We start from the raw sequence: 21,832 nt of genomic DNA, 5'->3' as shown, positions 1-21,832 counted from the left end.
AATTAACAAATTAAATAATTTTAAAACAAGAAATACTTAGATATAAATCAAATCCAATTAAAAATAAATATAAACTAGTTCATTGAAACTAACTTTGAAATTAAAAATTAAAATTAAAAACATTCTAAAAAGTTGAATAAATTAAGATGATCTTTAAAATATTAATATTAAACGAAAAAAAGTTTAATAATATGAGAAAAATTGCGATATTAAAAAAGCACAACGAGAAAAGGTTGTGCATCAATGACCGGTGGCGGCCCTGGCAACTGTAGCACCGCCGGAGGCCACAGGAATCTATCCTAGATTTCAGCTCCTCAGCTTCCATTCTCTGAATATTGCCAGGTTTAATCTCCTACTCCGAGCCGCAGTTTTTCTATTTTATATTGTATATGTATATATGAAGGCGTATCAGCGTGTGTCTGCGTAATCATGCTACAATTACATTCGTGAAAGTGCTAGAGTGATGCAATTTAGTTGTTTCTTTCAGATAAACTGAACCTTGCTCGTTTTGTAGTGTGAAGTATTGTTTTTTTTTTCCTTCTCTGTGTTAAAATTGTGTAATTTAATGTGTTTCTTTTGGCAAAAATTTATGTTGTTTGAAGTATTTTTTTGTAGTGATGGGTCGAAGGAAGCAAATTCGGCCGCATAGAACGGTGGGAGTACTTGAAAGGAGCACCTATGAAGTGGCAGTGGATGACAACGGTCCTAATCTCAAAAAAGATGATCTTGTCGAGGTTAATGAACCATTCTTTGTTGAAATTGATAGGTCTAGTTGGGTTTCCGAGGAGCATTATGATGTTTCAGAAATTGTTATATTAAATTTGAGAGTGAGTGAGGATTTTTATGATTATACAGTTAGCGAAGATATTTATAAAGATTCTAGGCACTTCTTGAGGTTTCGGTTGAGCGATGTGAACGAGCATCTGTGCCGGATAAAATTAGGGCACTGGCCGGTCTTGTCCGCAGCTAGTATAAATTTGGAGTTTGTGATGAAATGCGTTGCCGAGGGTTTGGAGAGGGATGTTGTAATAGTTTCCGGAAATGTTGATGGACCGGATGAGGGAGTTTCAAGTCTTGTTCACTTGGCTAGTTTGAAGCTCTTGACCATAAGGCCGATTTCAGCAACCAGTTTTTTGAAAGATATGATGTCCATTTGTGTCAGGGTTGAAATTTTGGAGCACGTGCTTAATGAGTGCGAGTCGCTACTTGATAATACTAGGCCCCTTTGGAAAAAGAGCATGATGAGTGTTATGGATTGGCTGCGCCCAGAAGTTATGACCTCAGAAGCCAGATATAGATCTGATGCCGTATCTAGCATGGACGTTGAGGTACCTATTGGAATAGAGAATGATTCTTTTGTGGCCACAGAACAAGCAAAATTTGAAGTTTCGGGTTTCTATGAGGCCATTAAACCATCCAAGTGAGTGCTAATGGAAAGTTTAGTCATTAGCTATTATGGTTCACATTTTTTGCATTTGTGATTATACTCTTGACTCACATGAATGACATTTGAGCAGGGAGGCACCAATGCTGGATCACCACCTACCTGAGTTGCTTCCTGAGCTACGACCTTACCAGCGTCGGGCGGCTTACTGGATGGTACAACGAGAAAATGGTGATTGTGGTTGTTTTGGCGGAAATGAGAGAAGGCCGATTGTTACTCCTCTATCTATGCCTCTAAATTTGATAGACACATGTCAAAGAATTTATTATAATCCCTTTAGGTATGTTCTCCTAAACCGTTGCCCCTTAGAAAGACTGTTGATTTATGTACGAGCGTTGAGCTTATTGGATGAAGATATTGTGAAAACTGCTCTCCTGCGTGTTCCTCGTTAAGCCATTTCATTTGCTTGGGGTTCTTGCTGAAGTCTGAATTGTTGCTTTTCCCATTATTTATTTCTCTATGAATATATCAAATTTCTTTTGTTTTTGTTTTTTTTTTTTGCTTTTTGGATGAAAAAAATTAGACATGCCCCCCCTTTCTTTTCTCTCTCGAGTCACCTTCTTTGAACCTCAGTCTGCCCTGATTTGAGAATTGACCAGGTAGTTTAGGACTTTAGGTAAAGTACGGAACAGTTAGGGTTTGCGGTTGGGTTAAAAGAACCTGCTTGTGCTAGTGATAACTCTGACCATTTTTTTTGGGATATAAAAAGTGCGTATCCTAACGTTAAGTTCATGATACACAAGTTTGTCTTTATTGGATTGTGGAATCTGAGTTAGGTATGAGTATTATTCTGAACTAATTTTCTGAAAATTTGCGTGATGTTTGTTTTTCATCTACCAAAGCCGTTATCCATTTCTTAAAATAAAAGCTAATATTGTCGCCTCATTTTCAATCCCTTCCCCAGAAATATGTAGTTCTATAATTTTCCACACTTCTCAACATAATCAATTAATCATTCCATCTAGTTCAACATTTTCACCTATGATATTTTAATCAGATATATTGTGTTTTAATATTTTGAAATATCTCATCCTTAGTTATTACCTCCATTCACACAGATATCAATCAAAGATAACTTAATAATATCTACCGTGCAAATCTTTCATCGGTTGACTGGTACAAGTAAAAACTGTCTCCTTAGAAAATAATTTAAACCATAGCTTTTTATTTTCCAAAATCATTTTTTACAACATTGTGCAGAACGGAGGGAATATATTTTTTGAATTAATGTTGTTTTGTTATGTTTCAGTGGAAATGTTTCTTTGCATCCTTTCTGCTCCTCGTCACATGTTTCTGGTGGAATTCTTGCTGGTAAGTCCGGTTTGCTGCAACTAATGGTATAAGTACAATCACAGATGGTCATTGGCTTCTCTATGATCTTTTTTAAAACGTGATTTTGGAAATTGTATTGGAGAATTTTACGAGTGTCCAATTTTGTTTGTGAAAAAAAAAAGTTTTTATATACTATGATAGATCTAGATTGAGTTTGGATGGAGCAGACAGTTTAAAAGAACACTTTATTAATCGTCTTTTTAAAGCAGAAACAATTAAGGTCAACAGCTTTATTTTGTAAGGAAAAACAATAGCTGAAACTGAGTGAAGCATAGAAAATCCATGTTTTCTGGCTTTGCTAAAAAAGCGTTTTTGATTAAAGAGCTTTTGTATTTTAATGCACTTGGAGTTTCATGTACTAATGTGTTGGGTTAATGATTTCACACACACTCACACACACACGCGCACGCACACGCAAAGACGCCCGCACACTCGCTTGCTCGCTCACACACACTCGTTGTTTGTGGTGTTCTAAACTTTAAAGAATATATTGAGTTAAATAAATCGTAAGAATTATGTTAGGAGGTTGAAATAGATTTAATCTTTTTTGGCTACAAAATGAAAATGAAATGGCAATTTTTGTTTCATTTCCAAGTAGAGAAAACATATCTGGAAGGGAATCCAAACATAGCCTTTGACACTGCACGTGATCAATTCCTTAGCATGGTTGCATATTTTTCTGATTTAAATGAAATTTCAGAAATGTAATTTTACTGTGTAAGTTTCCTCTGGCTTTTGGTGTAATATAAACTTTTATCTTTTGATGGGAGATAGTAGTAATTGATGTGCCTATTGTTGCTTCGAATGCGTTGCTGATGGGTTAACACAGATGAGATGGGCTTGGGGAAAACTGTTGAGTTGCTAGCTTGTGTTTTAGCAAATCGAATGCCATCATTTGAAGTCTCTGATGGTGTTAGCAAGATGATTCAAAATCAACGGTCTCAAGAGAGTAACTCGAAAAGACTGAAGAGGGAGCGTGTAGAGTGTTTATGTGGTGCTGTAACTGAGAGCTATAGATATGAAGGTTTGTGGGTGCAGTGTGACGTCTGTGATGCTTGGCAACATGCCGATTGTGTTGGGTATTCAATGAAACAAAAATCTTCAAAATCTGGGGACACTGCTGAAATGGAAAAAAATAAGGAGAACTCAAAAAGGGGTACGAAAAGAAAAAATAACGCCAAAATAGTAGAGATGGTTGGAGATTTTGTATGTTCGACATGTTCAGCACTGACCCAAGCCGCTGAATCTCCGGTGGAAACGGCTGCAACTCTTATTGTATGTCCAACCCCTATATTGCATCAGTGGCATGCTGAAATTCTTCGGTAATTTGCCTCACTTTGTATTCATCGAGCTTTCTCTTTTTTGTTTGTTCTTTGATGCATATTCTATGCATGTGTCTGTCTACTTATGTAATCTCATGCATGCTTTTTCTGCTGCATTCAAAATGTGCCCACCGTCAAACTTTACAAAATTATTTTGAAAGAGAAATCACGGATAAAAAATGCGTAAATAAGCTACTGGGTGCAAAAATAGAATACTTAGTGTTAATTTTTAGGGTAGTGCTACTGATGGTTTAGTTTTCCTCACCACGTGATATTCTTGAGTGCTGACTTCTGTTGTTAGATCACGTGTCATGCTTTGAAAAGAAACATGCAGTTATTGTTGCACAGTGTCTTGAATATGGAAGGAACTAGCTGATGCTTAATGTCGAAGACTCTGGGGATAGAGTCTTATCAATTTCCTCTTGTTTATTTATCTGCTAACAAGTTGTCGCTTCTGACTGTTTCAACTTCATCCTCCATATGCACTCACTTTATCTTGTTTACCTTATACACTCGGGTTCGGCCTTGACTATTTAATATTTCAATGTGACCTTTCATATAGGTTTCTAAGAGAGTCATTTTTTTCCCTCATATTATTATAATGTATAACCCTGTTTCATTTTGGAATACCTATTCCAGCAAGGGATGCATGGCTTGAGTCGAATATGACCCTTTTCTTAAAATATCCCAAATATGGGCAAGGTCCTGTGATATTCTTTCATTCATTAGTTGTAGTCTTGGCTGCACAAACTCTTGAAGGTTTTCCGAATTAAAAATTATTCTTGAAAAATATGATGTAATCTGTGCAAGTAGAGTAACTATTTAAGGAATTTTGTTTTTTTTCCCCTCCCTGAATCTGTCTACTATTAAAAAGTCCTTGGAGCCTATTCTAGTATTTTAGGCAGAGTTGATAATTGGTGAAGCTGTCGACCGAGAGTGTTGTAATTGTTTTGAAGGTAACTCACTATCTTTTATGTTTAGTAAGTCAGGTCAGCTGATTTTATATATATATTTACTCATCTGTATAAATGTTAACATTTTGGAGTCCTTCATGAATTAAGTCATTTTATACATATTTACCTATCAGAGAAGATGTTACATCTTGGGAGTCATTTTGCGACTTAAGTCATTCATCTTGTTCTCTTTCAGTGGATTTCTAATCAATTAGCTTAAGAGTTACTTGGCCGCGTTGCGATGGTTCCCCTTAGTTGATGGGGTACTAAAACCTACAAATTTAAAGGAGAGACATCTCACTTTACTGATTATGTAGAGAGTTAGAATTGAAGCATGCTTGATTGGTAGCATTGGGGTTCCTGTTGGATTTTTAATCTTTTGGCAATTTCTCTGGATTTTTTTATCATGCCTACAATTCCTGCGATGCCTCTTTTCTGTTTTGACATGCAACACTTCTGTATAATTTTGGAATTAAAACTGAATAATATCCTAAAGATTAATTGAATGTGTATTATGTTAACCCATGCAAACATGAAGAATGTTTTCCAGAATGTTTGGCCGATTCAGTTTGAGTCCTTGGGGTTGATTTATGGAATCAGAAGCAAAGTTGAGGTCAACTTAGCTTGAACCCATATAGGATGCTATGGTGTTAGGTTATATGTAGGAGTATAGTGGATGTTAATGTTCCCAATGCCTCTTGGAGCCGGGGTTTTGAGATGCCAACTGCCACATTCTTTAATCTTAAACTTCAGATATCTAGTGACTCGGTATTGCCCCTATTGAGACAGAGAGGATGTCAAAACAATTCAACCCTGAGACCACTTGAACTGAAGGACAACAAGAACACATAGAAATTGGTTATTGTTCATTTTTTCGTCTTTTGTTCTCCGCTCTCCCTAATTATCTATTATTTTGTTTCATTAACATTAGCTGTCTTACAAATTTCATGAGATGCCCGAAGAACTCTGAAGCTCGTGTTCAATTGCTTCGTTCTTGGCCTCCATTCTGCTTTCTTTATCCTCCGCCTTACTGTCTTATGCTTTATTTGTGTATTGACAGTCATACAAAACCTGGTTCCTTGAAAGTTTGTGTTTATGAAGGCGTCAGATTTACTTCCTTTTCTGATGAACCTGCTATTGATATCAAAGAACTTCTGAGTGCTGACATTGTCCTGACAACCTATGATGTGCTCAAAACGGATTTGCCGCATGATTCTGATAGACATGAAGGGGATCGGCGCTTTATGAGATACGAGAAGAGGTAATTTCTTTAATTCTTGCAAGCAGCCTGTTTTGGGCAACAATGAATTCCAAAAGGACAAGTTTATCTTGCAAATTCATGTTTCTAAAATGTGGTCTGAGCAAGAGCCACACAAATGGAGAGAATCTGAGTATCACTTTGTAAAAGTTTTTTCTTTAAGTTGGAGAGGCCTTTTGTGCACTTGGAAAAAGAATTTTGTCTTGCCTTTTTAATTTAATAATAATAATAATTAATAATAATAATAATAATAATAATCATTTTGCGTCTTGGATCTTTTGATTATGATTATATAGCACACTTTATAAATTGTCTTGTTCACTGCGGCATCCATATAGAGTAACTAAATTGAACAGAAAGCAATTGATCATAATACGATCAACTTTGTAAGCCGGCTTGGGTCGTGAGTATTTACTTAGACTGTTATAATTTGCAGATACCCTGTTGTTCCAACTCATTTAACAAGGGTATTGTGGTGGAGGATATGTTTGGATGAAGCTCAAATGGTGGAAGGTAATGCTGCTGCTGCAACCGAATTGGCACTACGGCTACATGCAAAGCATAGATGGTGCATAACTGGAACTCCCATTCAACGCAAACTTGATGACCTTTATGGCCTTTTGAGGTTTCTTCAAGCAAATCCTTTCGATACCTACAGGTGGTGGGCTGATGTTATTTGCAAGCCATATGAGGTATGAATTACATGCCTTTAATTTGATTTTATTAATATAATATTTATTGTTGTTATTCATTAATTATAAGATATTCATTAGACATGAAATAAACTTTGCAATAATTGTCAAATAAATTCACATAATTCGAACAAGCTTTACAGTAATTACCTAATGAAGTTTCAGAAGTAATGGTACATTCGTTGTTGCCAAAGTTGGCTTTGACTAGGACAATCCATGTTGACATTAAACATAACAATCAGGACCAAACTTGGGATTTTTTTCATTTATATTTTTTAGCAAACAAAACTTGGGAATTTTAAGGCAGCAGATGTTTTTAAGGTGGTTTTATCTTTCCTAGAATTGAAATGACTAAAATACATCTTCATGTTATCATAGCTTTTCCTTTTTCATGGTCTCTTTTCTGTTTATGTTTGTGGGTAATTTTTTCAATTAGATGGTCTTATGCTGTGATTTTTTTTCTCTACCTTTTCTCTCTTTCCCCTCCACAATTGGCAGAGGGGAGATGCAGAAGCAATGGTGTTTACTCACAACTTCTTTAAACAACTTTTGTGGCGCTCCTCAAAAATACTTGTTTGGGATGAGCTAGAGCTTCCACCTCAGGAGGAATGCGTCTCTTGGCTTTCACTCTCTCCAATTGAACAACACTTTTATCAAAGGCAGCATGAAACCTGTGTGGATGATGCCAAAGAGGTCATCGAAAGCTTTAAGGATCATGTTAGAAAGGGAAAAGAAGCAGGTGCTTCATAATGTTTGCCGTGTCTTATGATTGATCATGTCAATTATGTCGTAGAATGATCTTCAGAAGTTCAGTTATTTGCATGCTTTTTTATTTCTTTTCCAGTTTCGAGTCAATCATCTTATTTCTTCGGAATATTCTTGTCAGATTCCCTGGCATATGATGCCCCATCAGAGCCTTTTATCACCAATATAGAGGCTGCAAAGCTGTTCAACTCTCTCCTGAAGCTTCGTCAAGCTTGTTGCCATCCTCAAGTGGGAAGTTCTGGTTTACGTTCTTTACAAAAGTCTCCGATGACGATGGAGGAAATATTGTCGGTGGGTTTTGTGATGGATGACAACATTGTCATTTTCGTCAAAGGCTTTACCCAGTTAATCATTACTGTACAGAAGAATTTTCTTTGCTGCAGGTTCTGATTGGAAAGACCAAGGTAGAAGGTGAGGATGCCCTAAGGAAATTAGTTGTTGCGTTGAATGGACTTGCAGGTATAGCTATGATCAAGCAAGATTATAAAGAAGCTGTATCTTTGTATAAAGAGGCGGTGTTTATAGTTGAGGAGCACTCTGACGATTTTCGCTTGGATCCTCTGTTGAACATCCACATTCACCATAATCTTTCTGAAGTATTACCACTTTCTGTGGACAGCTTACCAGAAAACTGTGTCTCAGGAAGTTTGGAAGACTTAACCGGGACTTGTGATATTGACAAACAAGAAAATAATGCTGTAAAAGAAGTAAGATTGATCAGAGATGATCCCATCCTAATCTCTGATAATGCACCTCAGATTTCCTCTTGCTTATTGATGAATGGTGAAAATTGTTATGATGCTCAGACTCATTTATCAACAAACGTTCAGCGCTTGAAAACAGCATGTGAAGATCTGAAACAGAAATACTTATCTGTATTTTATGTGAAGTTATCTGCAGCTCAACAGGAGTTTAGGAAATCACATGAACAGGTATGATGGTTTCAAGATCTCTAACGTCATGCTTAATCATAGGAAATTATTTGATCCTTTGACATTAATTAGGTTGCATGTTGTCTTTTTGGTAAGACCACATACTTTAAATTTATGTTGCATCTTTTAGGAGTAGATGAGTTTCCGTTCTGGACTTGTGTGGGCATCTTTGTTTGTGCTATATATGTAATAAACTCATTAAAGACCACAACATATCTGCTTTTTGTAACTAATTGATATTTTATATATAATATAATCTTGTTTCCTATCCAAAAAAAATAAAAATGCATGCTCATATATGGCAGTGCAATACATTAGTTTCCTTTGAGGTTTTTCCACGTTACATCCTGTATTCTTCTGATTTTAAAGATGATGAGTTTTTCTTTAAATAATAATTTTTTCTCTTTTGTTTGAAGTTATGTGATGCTTTTAGGGATAGGAAAAATCAGGATACAACTTGGTGGTTGGAAGCCCTACATCACATTGAGCAAAATAAGGATTTAGCTAGTGAGCTTATTAGAAAAATAGGAGAGTCTCTCTCAACGGATGCTTCCAAGAAATCAAGAAGTTCTGCCTGGTTAGTGATTTCAGTTCCTGGCTTTAAAATACTTGCATCAATAGCTAACATGTCAGTGCAATTTCAGGCCATAGCTGGCCATCACGGTAGTTTCTTATATATATGCACTTAGTTTTGTTTTGACTTATTTTTGAGCTATTTATAAAATATTTGTATGTCATCATTACCCAGAAGCAATTTTGCTGTTGTACTGGGGCTTGGGGATATTCTATACACTTTTTTCGTTTGTGTTATGGGACTTAAGTTAAAGTAATTTTACATTCTCCGTTAAATGAGTAATTACATATCCAATGAAACGTGCAACTCAGGCTTTATTCTAATGATCAAATGTATTATATAAAGACAAATTTAGGTTATAAATCTTCAAAGTGATTTACACAAAAGTCTTTTGGATGTAAAATTTTGAGCCATGAAAATATCTGGAATGGCAAGATGTTGAAGAGTTCTGTCATGATGATGGCTTGGTCAATCTGGTCTATGCGAAACAGAAGAATTTATCTGGAATGAATACCTCTAATCATTATGGGGAAGGGCGGTTGGCCTAATTTACGTGCATCATGTGCTTCGTCCTTCTCTCTTTACTTGTTATATGTATGGGGGCATGGTCCTTCGTATTTATATATTTTTCCCTTGTTTGCTATTTATAACTCACTATCGGCTGTATGAATTAATATAATGTTGATATGTCTTGAGTTTTAGGGGCTCTGTGTGCGGATATCTTATCCGCTTTTTGTATTACATGATTATATATATATATATATATATATATATATATATATATATATATATATAGTAATTTTCAGCTGTCCAACCATTCCTGCCCAACTCGTCCCCGACCACTAAAACCCACTACCGGGTTTTAGTTGTTTTTTTTTAAAAAAAATTCGTATCACTAAAAGCCACTACCGGGTTTTAGTTGTCGGGGACGAGTTGGGCATCATTGGTTGGGGAGCTGAAAATTTGTATATATATATATATAAATTTTGATCGTGCAGAGAATCTATGAGCGACCACTAAAACCTGGTTGTGGGTTTTAGTGGTGCAAAAAAAAAAAAACCACTAAAACCCGGTCGCTCACAAATTTCCTGCATCCTAGGGTGCAAGGGATCATTTTTGATATATATATATATATATATATGTATGTATATATATATATGGGGTTTCGTTTCTTAAAAAAAAAAGAAAAGAAAAGGGGCAATTAATAGAAGGTACCTGACACCAAATTAATACAGTAACTAGTATATACTTCTTGGCCTTCTTTTTCATTGTTGGATCTTTTTTTTTTAAAAAAAAGGGTTGACCCTGAAGGGGACCCTATTCCACATGACCCAGAGACCCATTGACTCATATGGAGGTTAAATCGAGGGATGTGCACGAGCGGCAGAGACCTGAATGAAGGAGCAACATGGCCAACCCCCAGAGCATACCCACAATATTTCAGCAGGGAATATGCTCCACACGAGGATCGAACCCGCAACGTTGGGGAAACTCTTCCCACATCACCTCAGGCCTTACCAACTCGCCTATGCCCCTGTGGGCTTCATTCTTGAATCTTTTGTTTTGATACTTGGTGGTTAAAACGAAAATTAAGATCATTAGACCGGCCCCAAAATCAACCAATCAAAAAAAAAAAAAACACACACACACACACACAGGACAAAGAATCAAAGAAAAACTGACTGCCAGGAAAGATCACTCCTAGAAAGGGGAAGCAATAATTACTTCTTTGTGTGGCCTAGAAGTTGTAGTAATGTCAAACAGCTGAAAATCTCTAAAGAGGTATCCAGATTTATTACGCTGATCAGGAATATATCATAAGTTGGTGATCCATTCAATAGCTCTATCATCTTTGATAATGACTAGATCTCACTTGGTTCCCATTCATAGACTATCTAATCTTTTCCTTTCACTTTGGAGAAGATAGTGTTAAATTTGATCTTTCAGTTGTTCAGGTTTAATTAATGCATGATAGATATGCCATGAATCAACAAGCTTTCAAGTCCAAGTGACATAGATCTGAAGAACAAATGTGTTTTTACTATCTCAGGTTCTGGACACGTATTTTCTCACCTTTTACTTATATACGTAATTACTTGCATGAGTAAAAACCGACACTAAATGTCTCGAGATTGGGGCTGTGTTGAATTACGTGTTTCTATTAGCATAAATGTAGATTAAATGAACTTGCCCACTGACTGATTTATTATTTGGGGCTAACAGGTTGCGCAGCATAACTACCATTCAATACCATATTCAAACTGGTTTGGATGCTCTAGAAGAGTCGAGGAAAACTTTGTTGAATAAACTCTTGGAAATTGATGAAACAATGGAAAATCCCAGAGAGGAGGATATTATTCGTGTGAGATACTGTGCTTTATGCTACGCTGATTTTGATGGTCCTGCCTGCAGCCATTGCGAGTTGGATGAAATATTTCAGGTTTCCAATTATGTACTAACCTTTCTTCTATCCAATCCAAAGACCATTAGGACTGGGCTTTGAGGATTTCGATTGTTGGTCATGACATATGAATTAATTTTACGAATGCAAAATATTCCCCAAAAGTTAAAATTTAATTGCTTAACGGAATCTTCTAATTAACAATACAAACAAATTGAATCTAGACCGGTCATTCTGTTTACATATTTTATTTTATATAGTTACTTATAAAGCCATCCTTACATTACGCGATGTAGATTGTTGCCTAAAATATATTTCAATGCCATCTCTATTGACCAGGTTTACGAAGCGAGGCTATTTCGCCTTAACAAAAGCAATAATGGGGAGTCAATTATATCCGTAGAAGAGGCTATTAACCTTCAAAAGAAGAAGTCTGCTCTGAATCACTTTTACTGGACTTTGTCACGACCTAACAAGACCTCAAGTTTGTCTGCTTCTGGCTCTGAAGATAACGGAAAGAAGAGGGATGTTGGGGAGAAAGTGATGGTCTGTACTATAATGCCTTTTCAAATCTTAATTGCATTTTTCTTCGCATCTTCAAAATTTAGCGACCGTTATATCAGAACTTGAAGAATAGTTGGGTATATGTTTCCTTAGTATATATTATGTAATGCTTTGTTAAACTTACGATCAATTTTTTTTTTTGTGGTGAGCAAATTCATTCATGGTGCTAGTTCCTAGTGGTAATCTGCATCACTATTTAATAATCAATTATCACAGGATGCAACTTGTTCTTGTTTTGTGGTTACGGAGGCCAATTGTGCTCGTAGGGATGGTAGGTGATGTTTAAATTTGGTTTGTTCCATTTTGTTTTCAAGCTTTCTCATCTAGAATATTTATGTGAATTTTTATTCACGTCAAATATCAATATGTACCATTGAATGAACTCTAGCCAGTTGCTTTGCTCATATTATTCAAGCTTTAACTTCTTTTTTTTTTTATCTATGTGATTGAGTGAAGCCATGGATGGGTTTAGAGGGTCTGTGTGAAGAATTTTGGCAGTCAATCTTTTAGTTTCTTATCTAAATGAGAAAATATTTGGAAATTGTTAGTTATTTACATTAACACAATAGCGTCCATTCAAATATCTGATACTTCATCAGTTCATCGTGGAGTGGTCCTAGAAATTGCTGACAATCTTTATCCACTTCCAATTTTCAAAAGTTTGGTTCCTTATCGAATATTAGAATTGTATGCATCAAATGCAGTAACTATCTTCAACATGCTAAGAATGTAAACTTTGCCATTATATCGCCTTGATGAAATTGATCTTGCAGGTCTCAAAGTCACCTTCTGATTTGGAGGTTGTGATGACTACTATCAGAAACAACTCCAGGGGATTCTTAGGAAGAGAGAGAATTTCAGCAGCCAGAAAGCAGCTTAATCTTCTTGAAGTATGGTTGAATCAATTGGTTTTGTGCTAGGACAGTTGCAAACTTGTTTTTTTAATTTATTTTTTTTAACAATATTTGCTTTTGTATTATAGTTTGTGATGGAACTTTTATTTCATTGCTCATTATGTATCAAGATACAAGCATTTTAGCCACTGAAAAAGTATGAAGTGTACATTTCTATGTGAGGACAGTCAATTTTCTTCTAAATGTGTTTTTATGGTTTAACAAAATGATATGCAAACGACATTGTCGATAATACCTATCTATGATGAACATGAATGCACTCCTTCCATTTAATTTTGGTCGGAAACTCGTACTGTTTTTTAATTTGTTTATTTATGAAATTCAGGGTATGCGCAAGGAGTATGCTTTAGCAAGGTCCTTGGCAATCTCTCAAGCACAAGTATTGCGAGCTCATGATGAAATAAAGATGGCGACCTCACGTCTACGTGTTAGAGAAAATGAGGATGATAAATCTATCGATGCTTTAAGCCTGGAAGAGTTAGATATTGCAAGTGTTGAAAATTCTAGTGAAAAATTTCTAGCATTGGCTTCATTGTCACGCATAAAAGGGCAACTTCGCTTTTTGAAGGTAGCTACATCTATCCTCATGGCAGGATGTTTACTATTCTTTCTTTCCCAATTGTAACTTTCATGGTCCCTGCCTGCAAAGAAAAACAAAGAGAAAAGAAAGAATGACAGTAGTAAAAGAGGTCCCCTGGTGTCGTAGTGTTTGCACTCGAACCCGGCTGATCCATCTAGTTACCATCAGATACATTCATGTTACTCTCCAGTTTAAAGAATCCCATTTTAATGGATATGCATATTGAATTACGAGTGTATCAAGGTGAAAATACTAATTTTACTTGAAATCCTTGCTCAATCGTCATGGAAACATCGAGTTATGGTATTAAACAATATTACATTTGAATTTCTTCTTCCATTGGTTTAATTAGGATGACAGTTTGAAATTATCCTTTCTTGCTTTTATTATGGGTGCCTCTTTTCTACTATTCACGATCCTTTTGATAATCCCGAAGAAGATCCAGAAACTCACTTGCTGATTCGTAAAACTGCATTTTAAGAGGGTTAAATTCCTCTGTAGAGCTGGATGGAAGAGGTGTGGAACCTGCTTGGAGAATGAACAGACTAGGGACAAAAGTAACGAAATTTTGATGTCTTAAGTGCTATATTTGACACAACAATGGTAGTTGTCTAGTTGATGTATTTATTCTAAAGAAAAGGGTGATGGGAAGAGGGTATTAACCCTATTAGTATAGGATTAGCTCATATATAAATCGGAAAAATCTATAAAATTGATGTCGGGGTCATTGATATAAACTGACAGAAGTTAAAGCCAATTTTTGCTTCTGATTCTGAACACTTTTGAGTGGTACCCTAGCTTGAGAAAATTAAGTACTGTGGTCTTGTAAAGTTGTGGTAATTGAGGTTTTGACTGTTCTTTGGATTACATAAACTTCTAAAGACTGATGTTTGTACTTTGCCAGGGTTTAGTGCAATCTAAACGAAGTACGTGCTCGGAAAGCTTGGGTACTTTAACTGTAACTGAAACTGCTGTAATCTCGGAGAATGGCTTCCTAGCTAAAGCAGATGATGAAGCATCGTGTCCGGTTTGTCAAGAGAAACTTGGAAACCAGAAAATGGTTTTTCAATGTGGTCATATGACGTGTTGTAAATGTATGCTTTTATCAATTCATACTTCCTTTTAAGTGGCACAATCTTTACATGCATCATGGTGCGCTGAGCTATTTCTCTTTTTATCTTTCCCTATCTCTTACTAATTAATAAAGCAAGAGGAGGTCATAGAAACCATATTTGGTATTTTTGTGTGATTTGCCTAATATATCCTTCATATCAATATAAAAAATAATAATTTCTTTGGATTATTGTGTAAATTTGAAGATCCCTCAACCTCCAATACACACGTTCTCTCTCCTCAACTTCTCAACCAAATTATCCCTCACTCCCTGTACGTGCATTTCATTATATGATGATAGAACACAATTATGTTACACACGCAACGCGTGTGCGTGGCCGCTAGTACATTTAAAATTCCCAGCATGTTAAGTACCTCATGACCTATATATACTGATAGCATTTTATCCCTTGTCATCATTTGCATTTCCAAGAAAAATGCTTGTGTGTGAATGTTCACTGCATTAATTTTGGTATAGGTTTATTTGCAATGACTGACCAGAGACTGAGTCAAGCTGGAAAAGTTTATAACAATAGGGTAAGATGCCCAACATGTAGACAACCCACTGATTTTGGAAATATTGCTTATGCTGATGATCGGCAAAATGTAAAGAGTGGTGATTGTGACAAATCTGAGGTTTTTATGACTGTCCAAGGTTCATATAGTACAAAGGTAAGTGTATGTTTTAATACATGACATGACTAGTTCCTCTTCTATTCATTAGAAGCATAGCACAAGATAATCAATTTTCTTTCTCTTGTTTTTCCCCTCCTGCTTGTGTTTGGCACAATTAAAAAAAAAATTTGTCGGGAAATGTGGTGATCCATTAAAATGGCACAGTAGTGTGGACTGATTTGATCACACTTGTTTCGGTCATATATTTATCAGGAGTTGTACACATTATTTGATTCATGAAATTTTTTACCACTTTGCATGGGTTGTTTTTGGAAGATCGAAGCAGTGACAAGGAGGATTTTATGGATTATTTCTACTGATCCCACAGCAAAGATTCTTGTTTTCTCGAGCTGGAATGATGTCCTTGATGTGTTACAACATGCCTTTGCTACCAACAACATAAGCTATGTCAGGATGAAAGGAGGAAGGTCTGTGCCTATTTATCCATACATCTATTTTAATGTATTAAACCAGCATATGATTTCAGCCAAGGTATCACTTGAGTATATGCAAATTACCTGAAAATCCTATAATATTTTACTTGAGTTGAGAAAATATATGCATATTTTATCAACTTGCTTGAGTTTTGAAAAATCGCATGCCATTCTAACTGTTTCTGTTTGTCGTCAGACAACTGAAGTTGTGTTAAGAGTAAATCATGCTACATTTAATCTCCGATTTGTAGATTGTCAAGAAATTAGGCAATAGAGAGTTTGTTTCCCATAAAACACTGTATCAGATAATTCGAATAATTAAATGGCTTATATAGTCTTCTCTGATTTGTAATTTTAAGGTCAACATTCCTTTCATATGAACCCATAGTTTGGAAAAAGCCCAAAGCCCTCCTGAACTTTTTCAAAAGATTAAATTTGATATGGTGCTGGTAGAGCTTCATGTGAACTTACTTTCAAAGATTATGCTCAATGTTTTGGACCTACATGGATTTATCGATTGCTAACTTTAAAATGGTCTCGTTTGTGTCTTCTTCCCAACACATGACATAAAATTGTAAAAACCAGTAACAGTTAATTTTTTATAGCTAAATTTATTCTGAACTGAAGTCGTGCTATAAATTACAAGATCTTGTTTCTCAGTGATACGATTATATCTGATCTCAAGGCGACACGCTGCAGGAAATCACAAATCGCCATCAATGAGTTCAAGGGACAGAGAAGCCATGCAAAAGAAAATAATAAAAAGATTGACGAGGAAACAAATACGAAGTCTGCCCAAGTTCTACTTCTCCTAATTCAGCATGGGGCTAATGGGCTAAATCTTTTGGAAGCACAGCATGTCATTCTAGCTGAGCCACTGTTGAATCCAGCAGCTGAAGCGCAGGCAGTTGGTAGGGTGCACCGAATTGGACAAAAGAATAAAACACAAGTTCATCGCTTTATCGTACGTTATTCTGTCTAAGATTTGTATAGCGCAACTCTTTCTAAGATTTGTATAGCCATATGCGTCGAAACAAAATACATGTGAAATCTGAAGATTTTAATTTAAAATGTTTGTTAGTTGGCGACACCACTAGCCTCGATTGGTGATCTTGGTAAAACTTTATACGTATATAGGTCTCTTGATATATCACATAATTTCTCTCTTTTTTTTTTGGCCCGGCTAGGTGAAAGACACTGTTGAAGAAAGCATATATAAACTGAATCAGAGTAGAAACACAAGTTCGTTTATAAGTGGGAACAGAAAGAATCTTGATCAGCCATGTCTGACGCTTAGAGATGTTGAGTCCTTGTTCAGAGTATCAGCACCTGCTGCGGCCGCAGAAGATCAAATGCCTGCCAGAAGCTTGAGGGATTTGCCACCTTCTGTAGCTGCTGCTATTGCTGCTGAACAAAGATTAATGGATGGCGCTACATAACAGTAGTTTGTGATGCAGCAGGACACTAACACTTTACAACTGACTAATTTCATGCTGTCTTTTTCTGCGTGAAGGGATCGACACTGAAGCTGTTCTTCAATAATATGGATGATGTGATAGTTCTTCAATTAGGAAGTTTGTCATGTAAATATCATGTTCTTTGCATTATTTGCTATACCTGTAGGAGACCACACTACTTTTTAGTCTTTTAGTGTACACAAATGGAGTAGTGTAACATGAGGAGAACACATTTGAGTCTAGAAATTTAATAATCTCTGTTGTTTTGTATTATTTTTTTTATTCATTAAATCGATCAGCTGCAATTTGCCTGTTATTTTATTTATTTTAGCATGAATTTGCCGGTTATTTCTGTAGTCATGTTTGGATTTTATTTTAATTTTTTGTTGGCTTAACTCTAGCAATTAAACATTGGCCAGTGACACGATTCGTGAGAAAATTTTGATTTGAGAGCTCATATTTTCATGAAAATTTTATGCATTTTTTTTAAAATCATTTCACCATTTGTCGAAGAATGTTAATATTACAAACGTAATTAATGTGCTGACCGTTAAGCTACAGCTACCATCTCGGAAGAACTTCTACAAAACAAATACAGATTTCAAAACCCACATGGCTGGCAATGAGTTGCTAAAAACTAAACAAGATCCAAAGTTTCGGACATTAATGACTTGGCCGTCTTCTACAGAATATCAGTTCTAAACATTCTATTATACCCCCTATAAGATAAAGAACATGTAAAAAAAATAAACCAATCAAGACCAGAATGAATTATGCAAATAAGCTCTCCCTATTGCGTTCACTATCTGGCATACATTACAAGAGAGGTTGGATCAAAACTTCCAGCGCTTATTGCAGTTTACGCACGTTACGAATGTGGTCATGGGCTCATCAGCACTCCGAGTCTGCAACTGGTAGTAAGTAGTCTCCTTCTTCTTGCACCTACTGCAGGTGAACTCATTCGTGCTCGCCTTTGGAGGCCCTCCAAGCTCACTGTTAAACAGTGCCTTCTCTTTTATTTTTTCATTCTGAATCTGCCTTGCATCACTAGCCATATCCTCCGGCGTTAATTCAGTCATGGCCTCAGGTTCGATATCACCGAGCAAGACTTTTCTACGAAAATCTGGGTTCTGTGGATCCTTAATGTTGAAAATAACGGAACGGTATTTGAACTTCTGGGCACCAGTGGATTTGCCCCATTTCTGGAACATTGCAGTCTCCACTAGAACAGCAACTCGGTAAGGGTCACATGCAACTGCCTTTTCTCTTAATTCATCATCAACTTCACCAGAAACTTTGCATAAAGCTTCTGCAAGAATTTCTCGGAGTTTGTCCCTTGTTGAATCTTTGCAATAAACTAGAGAAGAGAGCTTTGGCGGACCAACCGAGTCTGACGTCTGTTTCCGTATTTCAGAACTTGTTTTCTCTTTAACTTTCACGCTAACATGTATGTGTTCTCCAGCTGCATTCTTTGTAGTCTGGACAAGTTCACTTTTTTCACTTTTAAGGCTAGTTGTAGTTTCTGACTTCACCGCTTTGTCAGAATTTGGTGTCCCAGAGTAACTCTCAACCATCACATGTTTGTTCGTGGATTTTTGCTCGATTTTAGTGGAGTTTGTTCTCTGAATCTTCTTGTGCTCGTTAGATGCTGCACCAGCGGAAGGTTCAGCTTTCACAGATTTGTCGTTGCTAATACTCCCATTCTTGGTTTTCATTGTTTCCTTGACAATTATACCCTTCCAAATTTCAACCACTTCAGAAGCCAAAGACTTGATCTTGTCGCTTTTATGTTTTGTCAGTTGGCGGAGACGTTTACCCACCTGAAAAAAAAATTACAGAAAGAAAAGAAAAATAAATAATTGGATTCATCTTACAAAACTAATATTCATCTGTAACATAAATGGCGTGACACGAGAACAGTATTTACAAAAGATAATCCAGACCCCTTTTGAATAATCATCAGCACAAAAATGGTGCAAAAACAAGGACAATACTTGCAAAAGCGAAACCAATTCCCTTTTCAAGAGATAAAAAATAATAAGTTATCTAAAATTATAGTTTATTTACAAAACCATCCTTCCACCAAAAAATTTAAAAATTAAGCCCTTAATTCCAACAGTCTTGGGCACAACCATAACAATCATACTTGAAATATATCATTGGCATCTCAATCTTCAATTCAAGATTCCCCTCATTGTTTCTCTACCGCCCTCAGCAGCCCATCATTGTCCCTTGCTACCTGATGGTTCCACTCCACTAAACTGATCCTTTTCCACCTCCGTTAAATTCAACATTTTTTTGAGGAATTAAATTCAACATTTGCCATTTCAGTACTTTATGTCAAAGTTCTGGATCTAGAGAAAATACAGTACTTCGGAGAATTTTCTTTTTATCTTATATAAATACACAGGGATCTTGGTTTTAAGACAAATATTTGTTCATGATGGACTTTCTTCTTCTTTTACTTCTACTTCTAGTTTGACATCTTTTCTGACAAAAGAAGATCAATCCAGAGAAGGAGGGGCAAGGAGTGGTGGTAACTGAATCGTGGTTCGCCAAAGCAGGTAGGAAGGCAGTCGTAGAAGCTACTATTTCAGTTCCATTGACATTTTACATAACGGTCGCAATGATCATCACGGATGTTTAAGAAAAAAAAAAACTAACTCAGGAAATTTTGGAAAAAATATTTAATGAATTTTTTTAAAAAAAACTTGGAAAATTTGAAAATAAATTCAAAAACCGTTCGGCAATAAGCGGCGGCCATTACCGTTCCGTATCAATGAAAAATTGGTGATTTCTATTCTAAATACACAATTACAATACTTCACCCTTTACAACCTAGAACTTTGTATTAATAGCCACCAAGTCCGTTCCGGAACGGCCAAAACGCAGCTGCAACGGCAAACCATGAATTGGATGCACAGCACTATAGGGTCTGAGATAACAGGTGAAGAGCACGAGATCTAACTTCCCTCACAACTTACACCATGAGACACAACCCATGAAAAAATTGCACATACGAAGAAAAGAGAGGAGGGGGATTATACGAACAAAGCAAGCCAAACAGCATCTAACTTTTTTGTCCTGAGCCTTATAAGATGACTAAGTAGTTCTAACTCTTCAAATACCGACACGGGGTGAAAAGGAGATTTATTCGTAACCTGCTGAGACACATAACGGTACTAGAAAAAGATTACGTCCGCATTTGGAAACGAACTTCCCATTCCTAATTACCTAAAGAAACTTAAATTATTTGAATATATATTTCTTAAAATCCGTACAACGGATTGATCAAGATGATTACACAGTATTCCCCCTTGAATACAACTAATACACATTCCAAATTTATAGATTGAGACAGTAGAACGATTATCCTGAAACTTTGATGCTCCAGCAATTAATCTACAAGAACAAAGAGATAAAAAGGTAATAAACCAATAGCAAGGGGAAGGAAAAATACCTGTGTTGATACAAGTACTTGATAATTGACAGGGAACTTCTTCAGCCGTTTTATCGCATCAACACACCGATCCACTTCTCCCGGTGAATTATCTGCCAAATCAGCGGCTATCTTTGCTGACTCAAAGAGCTCAATCAGCTCATTCTCCATTATTCCTCAATCTCTGTCTACAGTTCTACATGCAAAACATAACAGATATGATGAAGTCTTTCCTCCAAATATATGTAAGAAAAAGAATCTTTACTCAACAATAGCTGAAAAATTCAAATTTTTTCCTAGAAATATCAAATCACATAAGAAAAAGAAAAAAAAAACGGATCTTGAAGAAAGATAATGCAACTTCTGAAGGCTATGAACAAAGTTTAATATGCATGAGGATATAGGTATCAGTTTCATATATTTCACACAATTCCTGTAAACTGAAGCACAAAAAATATAATTTAACATCAAACATAAAACCAAAATTTGACCAAATTAAAGATCCAGCGTCATAATTCTACACGAATTATCATTCAAAACAGAAAAAAGGAAACGAAAACTGGAAATTTCCATGAGAAATCAAATCTAGAGTCATAAAATAAGGTAGAAAACATAAATTCTCAAAATTTGATCGGAAATAAAACAGATCTTCAAAAGAATTGCATGTAAAAACAAACGTCACACCTGAAAACAACAATGGGCAACTGAAATCGAACCTCAAAAAAAAATTAACCACACGCAGCATCAGCTTCGCCTCCAAACCCTAGTTTCCGTGTGAAGACTGCAGTCTGTTTTATTTCTATGTTTCTGTGTGTTATCTTATATTATATATATATATTTCTGCATATTCTCGGGAGATATGCAAAAGCAAGAGGTTGTTGTGGCACGTGTGTTGTTCAGCCAACGGTACAGATTGGTTGATGAATATCCTTCATCGACGGCTGAAAAAGCACGCGCGTGTGAGTGAATATCCTTCGTGGTTT

General features: G+C 36.1%; 2 protein-coding genes across 7 annotated transcripts; one reads left to right on the top strand and one right to left on the bottom strand.

Annotated features, from left to right (window-relative positions):
• The first annotated feature begins 201 nt into the window (after positions 1–201).
• On the top strand, positions 202–17,740 carry LOC140871262 (uncharacterized). Of its 5 annotated transcripts, none has more exons than XM_073273694.1 (21): positions 202–342; positions 616–734; positions 1,163–1,420; positions 1,518–1,724; positions 2,694–2,755; positions 3,606–4,098; positions 6,112–6,312; positions 6,746–7,001; positions 7,500–7,740; positions 7,888–8,057; positions 8,150–8,698; positions 9,115–9,275; positions 11,496–11,724; positions 12,013–12,219; positions 13,011–13,127; positions 13,477–13,719; positions 14,636–14,825; positions 15,323–15,516; positions 15,796–15,947; positions 16,653–16,917; positions 17,141–17,740. In XM_073273694.1, the coding sequence occupies exons 2-21, from the start codon at positions 679–681 to the stop codon at positions 17,390–17,392; spliced, it is 4,503 nt and encodes a 1,500-aa protein (XP_073129795.1). In that variant the 5' UTR covers positions 202–342; positions 616–678; the 3' UTR covers positions 17,393–17,740. The 5 variants fall into 5 exon arrangements, with proteins under 5 accessions (XP_073129795.1, XP_073129793.1, XP_073129792.1 ...); XM_073273692.1 differs by having other exon boundaries at positions 616–1,420; positions 8,150–8,473; positions 8,573–8,698; XM_073273693.1 differs by having other exon boundaries at positions 209–342; positions 856–1,420.
• A 244-nt stretch (positions 17,741–17,984) lies between these two features.
• On the bottom strand, positions 17,985–21,647 carry LOC140871714 (transcription elongation factor TFIIS). 2 transcript variants are annotated; one of them, XM_073274375.1, is made up of 3 exons: positions 21,566–21,647; positions 20,871–21,045; positions 17,985–19,230 (listed from the first exon to the last, which is right to left on the bottom strand). In XM_073274375.1, the coding sequence occupies exons 2-3, from the start codon at positions 21,018–21,020 to the stop codon at positions 18,244–18,246; spliced, it is 1,137 nt and encodes a 378-aa protein (XP_073130476.1). In that variant the 5' UTR covers positions 21,021–21,045; positions 21,566–21,647; the 3' UTR covers positions 17,985–18,243. The 2 variants fall into 2 exon arrangements, with proteins under 2 accessions (XP_073130476.1, XP_073130475.1); XM_073274374.1 differs by having other exon boundaries at positions 17,987–19,230; positions 21,534–21,647.
• Between the last annotated feature and the right edge of the window lie 185 nt (positions 21,648–21,832).

This window comes from Henckelia pumila, unplaced genomic scaffold (assembly GCF_033568475.1).
Source record: "Henckelia pumila isolate YLH828 unplaced genomic scaffold, ASM3356847v2 CTG_461:::fragment_3, whole genome shotgun sequence".
In the NCBI taxonomy this organism is placed as follows: domain Eukaryota; kingdom Viridiplantae; phylum Streptophyta; class Magnoliopsida; order Lamiales; family Gesneriaceae; genus Henckelia; species Henckelia pumila.
The sequence above is the reverse complement of the archived record's forward strand: the minus strand, read 5'-3'. Positions and strand labels throughout refer to the sequence as shown.

Coding starts and splice junctions, on each gene's coding strand:
- LOC140871262 (XM_073273690.1), top strand. CDS start 618: ATGGGTCGAAGGAAGCAAATTCGGCCGCATAGAACGGTGGGAGTACTT. Junction 6,313..6,745: donor TTTATGAGATACGAGAAGAG/GTAATTTCTTTA, acceptor TATAATTTGCAG/ATACCCTGTTGTTCCAACTC. Junction 15,948..16,652: donor GTCAGGATGAAAGGAGGAAG/GTCTGTGCCTAT, acceptor GACACGCTGCAG/GAAATCACAAATCGCCATCA.
- LOC140871714 (XM_073274375.1), bottom strand. CDS start 21,020: ATGGAGAATGAGCTGATTGAGCTCTTTGAGTCAGCAAAGATAGCCGCT. Junction 19,231..20,870: donor AAGTACTTGTATCAACACAG/GTATTTTTCCTT, acceptor TTTTTTTTTCAG/GTGGGTAAACGTCTCCGCCA.